At 36.2% G+C, this 7016-nt stretch overlaps 1 protein-coding gene across 1 annotated transcript; it reads right to left on the reverse strand.

Moving 5' to 3' along the window:
- Positions 1-1774: 1774 nt before the first annotated feature.
- Positions 1775-6486, reverse strand: mcts1 (MCTS1 re-initiation and release factor). The gene is made up of 6 exons (XM_081383396.1): positions 6256-6486; positions 5534-5686; positions 5357-5454; positions 5088-5221; positions 4403-4470; positions 1775-2001 (listed from the first exon to the last, which is right to left on the reverse strand). The coding sequence occupies exons 1-6, from the start codon at positions 6264-6266 to the stop codon at positions 1920-1922; spliced, it is 546 nt and encodes a 181-aa protein (XP_081239522.1). The 5' UTR covers positions 6267-6486; the 3' UTR covers positions 1775-1919.
- Positions 6487-7016: the final 530 nt, after the last annotated feature.

The raw sequence follows: 7016 nt of genomic DNA on the forward strand, positions 1-7016 counted from the left end.
ACGTTTGGCAAAAATAGAGAGCCAAGTTTCCTCGTAATTGTAACAGTTTTGCGTTATGTCCAGTATTTTACTTTGAAATGCAGCAAAGGTTTTAAAGCTCCTCAGTAAAGTTTGCCCAAAGGATAAAGTCACACTCTCACTAGTCTCAGCCTCAGACGTCACGCCCACGGAACGTTGGCTAAACGTCTGATGCATATGGCACACTTTTCTGGAAACACTTCAGGAGTTTCGAAGTCGCGACCTGATTGGTTGAATTCTACAGGATGTCCGCGAGATGTGTGTGTCGCGTTCTCTAACGGTCCGTCTGGAAACAAATGCCATGACGCCAAAACCCCTCGTGGAAGAAGAAAGCCGTTGTGTTTACAACTGAGACAAATGAGCGCTTACCAGGATCAACTAAACGCTGGATTTTCAAAGTATGTGAAGTTTGCGGCTCCATTGTTGCAGTAAACTTGCACAACGTTCTTGAATGAATAATTTATTAAATGCACGCCGGTCTGTTATTGTAGGGACATCGACATTATATTGGCACGCCCCTAAACATGACGCGGAACAAAACGAACTGTGATTGGTTGCGTTATATGTCAGTCAAACGTCCTCTTGGCCAAGAAAAGCTGCGATAGATTCCAGACCTTCTGCCGTCAGTCTGAAGGTCTGGCTACGCGAGACTACACTCTCACTATGACCGCCAATTTGTTGTCTTTTCCTAGTTGATTGAGAAGAAGATTAGGGAGAATCTTTAAACTGCATCTTCAAAACGAGGTCGGGATAGATGGTAACTTTAAGTCGCCATAAAATGTAAAAATTGAATTTTTGGACAGCGGTTTAATGATCATCATAAATTTTCAGTTAACTTTTTGTATCTGATATGACATTCAGTTTAATAAAGGCAGCTTTTACTTCCCCTGCTATTTTATTTTTTACCCTCATTCGATGAAACTATCGCAAAATCATTACCAAACACCAAAATCAGCAATTTTTTCCAAAAGGCTGCATACAAACTTTATGGTACAGTGCATTAAATTAACATTGTTCTAAATTTTCCATCTTTGCAGTCTTCCCTTATTTTACCTCGTTGAGAACTGTTGATTCAATGGTGGAGACACTACCATTAAAATAATTAGGGAAATTAGTTCAAGATTATGGTATGATTGTACAGCAGCAATTCTCTCATATATTTCCCCACTGAATTATAAACCATTTCCTGTTGCCTAGCATATATTTCAGCACGACGTTACATTCACTCACCTTCCCCGTTCTTCAGTTGAAGACGACTTGGAAGTTGTCTTTTCTTTTACAGTAGAAAAGTGATATATTATTTTAATTTTTGGCTTTCAATTCAATTTAATTCAATTAAGTACTGAGATGGGGTTGTCTTCCACAAGCTGTTTGTATTCACTTTCTGTAACCGCAGTCAAACCCCTCCCACTTCGGAGTAAATTTATCCGGACGTAAACGATCAGCTTTTGTGGTTTAAATTTACATAAATATGATGTGGATGTAGAGCAGCAGAGGCATTTGTATAAAAAGAAACATCAGGCCCTCATGGGATTTTGAGTTTCATAGAGTGGCATTGATTTATGTTTTCTGATTTTAGTGCAAAAAAACAATGAAAATCAGATATAGGCCTTGAATCATACTGGAAATTATACATATGCTAAACAAACACACAAAAAAAATCTGTCTTGGGCAAGTGAGAAGTATACAAATATTCTTTAAATAGCCATAACACAATTCAGCTTTCACTGTAGCAACAGACCATTTCAGTTAGGAATGACTTGAATACGGATTTTATTTGTGCATTAAAATGGTCATTTTCAAAGCTTTCGGCATGGTAGACGGTTGAGTCCATTCATGTAAACAGTAGCAGCCTGGTGACAAGGGGTCCAGACGATTCCACCGCATCCTCATGTCTGTCATTACTTATACGTCTTCATGTGCCACAGTCCATCATTCAGATAGTGAACGTTCTCGATTCCAATTCCCTTGTTTACTTTCTCTCTGTTCAGTGAAGTGAGACAAGAAAATATTCTCAAATTAAATGTAAATTAATCATTTAGTTTTCCAGAACCAATAAACTGTAGTCATATGTTTAAACTGATGCTGCTTGATTTATATTCATTTCATGTATTGTTTTGTTTTATACATGCTGTATTCACAGCAATCTAGAGCAGTGGTTCTCAACTGGTTTGGCCGTAGGACCCACATTTTCCCATTTGGTCATTAAAGGCACAGTATGCAAGGTTCGCCGCTAGAGGTCACTCTTTCAAAACAATAACAAAGGCGTAGATTGATGATGCCGTGAATGAGCGTGGAATCATGGGAGGTGTCGTTTTCACCTCCATAGGCCCTGTCCCAAATGGCACCCTAAGCACTCGTGGTCTTCCTACGAGTCCGCACTTTCGTGACGTAATGCCGCTTTGACTGTCGGAAAGAAGTCTGCGGCGGAATCCGCATCAGTGCGGGCTCGGCATAAGTGCGCATCAAGGGCGCATATCGACCGCATAGGGGGCGCTCGCGAGCATCCTTCTGAGGCTTAAAATGACAAATGGGACTCTCTACGGTCTCACGGACTTAACGGACACGCGTACGCGACAGCCATTGTAAGTCCACAAGACCGAAAGTGCATATGAAGTGTGCCATTTGGAACAGGGCCATAGCCGATGGAAAGCAATCCAACGGGACTCAGGCAGAAATCATATTCATGGGGGAGCCAATGTATTAAAGTTTTAATAATGTTACTGTGGTATGAAACAGGGACGGGATGAGAACCTTGGACTTATATGCCACAGACAGCCGCTGCTGCTCCTTACGTTTTGTTGTTTACGCATATTGTACAATTAAAGTTACGTTTAACGTCCGTCTCCTTCCCTGAACTTCAACTTTGTTACAGTTGCGTTTGATCCCTTACATTAACATTATTTCATTTCATTCTAATAAAACAGCCGCGAGTGCAGAAATGTTACTCGTGACTTTATTTAGCGAATTAAAATTGTGGGGTAACCCAGCACTGTTTTACTTGGTCAAAACAATCATACTAAAATACATTAGAGTGCGTTGAAAGTTATGTTATAACATTACTCTGCGTTTGCTCGGCGGCTGCTATGAGACACTTGTTGCACACTGCAATAAACTAGATTGTTATTAGAATATAATAATAATAAGAGCTGGATGACTTACGTTGCTAATTGACATGCAATTCATTTTAAAATATATTGTATGGTGTAGAAAATGCTGTATTACTGTTCCTACAGATAAAGCTTTTTATGATTACGCTATGTTAGCCATTTGACAAAATAGTGTTGTCTCTGAGGCGCGGTACAAAAATGTTATTCGTGGTTAATCAAGAAAACAAGCAATAAGACTAACCGTGTTGAGCTAATATAACAATGATTAGTTTTCTGTCAATAAAAGTATCAGCTGTCTAATAAAACGCATAATATCAAAGCGTCTTTGGTGTTTGCATGGTTTCTATGGAAGTAAAACTGGAAATCAAGGTAACACAGATATGACATCATTGAAAGCCGACACAACGGCACGGCCCGTTGCACTTAAAATAGCTAATTTTTCTGGATTAAACATGGTTGAAAACATTTGTATCGAATAATGTAAGTACACACAAGTCAACAAGTCAACAAAATATATAACATTGTTTTAGTGGTTTTTGGATATTTGAATCCAAAAATCTTACATATTGAGCCTTTAAGCCACAACCCAAAGTTTTAGTCATTTGAACCAAGCAAATTTATTTCTCAAAAACGGTTGATACACCATCAGTACATCCCACTTTAACATCCACATAAATTAAGAATATCATAAACACTGATGAATAAACAGTATTATAAGATAAGGCTATTAACTAGTCCCAAACTAATTCTTGTTCAAATAGAAGAGTCAACAGCTATCGCACGCCTTTCATAATCAATGTCTTGTTTCAGACAAAAACATTTAGGCTTTGTTTCACAGACACAACTTTAAGCAAGGATTAGGCCTTCGTTCAATTAGGACATTTAAGTAGTTTTTATAAACGTGCCCTAGAAAAAGAACAATGGCAGTGACATATTTTAAGACATGTCAGTGCAAGCTGCTTTCAGTTAAAACAGCTCAAACATATAGTATTTTAGTCTGAGACTAGACTTAAGCCTTGTCTGTGAAACTGGGGGGTAGAATTAAGTCTGTTGTTGTTTCTTTGACTACAAACAACGACCCACTCAAAACGGTCTTGCGACCCACCGGTTGAGAAACACTGATTTAGACGATAGATGAACTAAACATTTCAACATTTAAGAATGTCTGTGCAGATCATTAAAAATGATTAAAAAGGTGTTTTTGTAGACGTGTGTGTAGTTTTGCAATTTAAAATCAAATGGGGATTCAGAATACAAATGCATAAAACACTCACATGTCATCTGCAGACATCTTCATGACTCCCACACAGATTGCATGCTGCTTCCCTTCTGCCATTATGGCCTGAAAACAAATACTTAAGGACAACAACATGTGCTATGCAACACACACCAATCAAATCTATTACGTGAATAGTTCACTCAAAAACAAATATTTATGGTAGTGTGGTTATTGTTTTCAGTAACTGAAATAAAATTAAAAATAAATATTAGTTAAAAAACAAAATGTTGCCTTGGAGACTACATGAAATAATTATGTTTAAGTACTAGAATTATTAAAGCTAATACTGAAATAAACAATATATTTAAAAAAAACTAAATATAAATAAAATAATAATAATAATAATAAAAAAAACCATAAAATTACTAAAAACTTAAACTAAAATGAAAATTGAAAATAGGTATTCAGTTTACATACAACATTTTAAAAGGACAAATATACCATAAAAGTAGTTCATAAGACGTTTTCTGAAGTCATATGATTCCTTTGTGTGATGAACAACAGACCAAATGTAATATGGTGCTTTTTGTGTCCTTTTTGGCATTGACAAAAGAGTTGTGTGAAGAGACAGATTATTATTTTTAAGAACTATTTCTTTACAATAAATCAATAGGATTTATTATTCAAGTGCAGAAAAATATTGCAGAAACAAAAAATGAATACCTCAGTTGGAAAGATACAACTACTTTGTCTGTGTCAGCAGGGTAGAGTTTGGCTCCTGGTGATGTAAGGCCTGGGCACATGATATTGGCTCCACTCAGAACAAATTTGATGGCTCCTTTATCTACTTGTTGGTGTGGCAGGATGAAGGGATCTGGAGAACAGACACGCGAGTATCAGGCATTAGTCTGACCAAGTTGAATTGCAAGTGTATATAATAAGTTTTCCATAATCAGAAAATCTTTTCTGCAGAGAAAGCATTACACTGCTAAAATGAAAGCTGTCTTACATTTGTGTAGAAGTCTGAGGGTGGGATAGAAGGGCCCTTCTCTCTGTCTGAAGAATAGCAGCTCTCCATTTACTGTAAGAATTTCAATATGCTCATGACTGGAAACATAGACAAAATATGACAGTTAGTTAATGCTTTAGTACTGCATTACAGTTGTCCATATTGTGAAACTCTTACCATCTCACAATTTTGACTGGGTCCTTTTTGGGCATTATCTGGTTGAGCCAATCATCGATGTTGGGAAACTGATCTAACAGCTGATTCTTTATACCCTTAATTACAGACGTCTTCAGCTGAATACAGTTCGAAACATTTTCCTTTTCATCAAATCTATGAAGAAAAAGAAAATAATCAGCAAATATAACATCTAATAATGCAGATGACACAGATGCAGGTCTCTCAAAAAGTTTGTTAAAATAAAGAAATTAGTCTAGTACAGAGGTCTGATATAACATAATTACTCAAATGTTTTATGATTGACTTGTATCAAGTTTGGTTCCTTGAATTTTAAAAACCTCACATCCATCACTTAATTAAACATACGATTTTTGCAGTTTGCTTACTATCTTTTCAAGTTATAAATATTAGAAGTAACGCTATCTTATCAAAGCTTAGTGTGAAAACACAGGAACATAGATGGATCATTACTAATGAACCATAAAAGTGAGCTATGACAGCAAGTTAGCAGTGTAGCTAAACATGTCACTGTCTCGGCTGCAGAATTAAGGGTACATATTAAGTTATAATACCATATTAAGCTGGTAAGCGTATACATGCGATATAAATATATATTACTTCTGCGAAGCTACTGAGCTAACGAAACACTCAATTACTATAACAATGCTAAGTTGCGTCAGCTACTATGTAACGTTATAAGGTTGACAACGGCTCAAGCTTACTTTTTAAACATCCTTGCGAATCGTAATCGGTCACTCTTGTCTTCTTATCTAAGTGATCTTAAAGAACGAAGAAATATAAACAAATCTTCAGTGTACGACGGTTAAATGAACTAACTCCACGCTTCACGTTAAACCCAGGTGATTCCGTTTCATTTACGACAGTGGTAAACATTTTACGGCAAGGGGTGGAAGTACAGCATGACAAAATATAACAACAGTATTTTGCTATGTACTTTGAAATTTAGGTTAAGACTTTAGTGATATCGATAATGATCAATGCAAAGTTCGTAAAAAAAATAACGTAACTGATCATCTGTTTTGTAACTGTTTTGTATTATGCGTTGTTTTCTGAAATTGTATGTGTATGCAAAATGCACTGATTTCCATACTTTTCCAAAACAGAAATCTGAACATTGGATGAAACAAGTTTCAAAATTCATGTTTCATTTGGTTGACAGGTTTAAAGGTTTTTAGAGACGGTGTTCTGGATATCTCTTTTATCACCCCATAATTAAATGAGAAAATTCAACAGACAGAAAAAAATAGATAACATTGTGAACATTTTTTAGGAATAAAATGTTATATAAAGTAGATAAATTATATGCTATATGAACTCCACATGTGCAAATAGATAAAGTAAAGGATAATAAAATTAGCACATTCAAATGTGTATTTTGGATGTTTTCTTCCCAGTATAGTCTCAAAAGATGGTATGGAAGCAAAGTAGCCCAAAATCTCAAAATTGACCAGTGCATGAAAGA

Source organism: Scardinius erythrophthalmus (genome assembly GCF_964197995.2).
Source record: "Scardinius erythrophthalmus genome assembly, chromosome: 13".
Taxonomy (NCBI): domain Eukaryota; kingdom Metazoa; phylum Chordata; class Actinopteri; order Cypriniformes; family Leuciscidae; genus Scardinius; species Scardinius erythrophthalmus.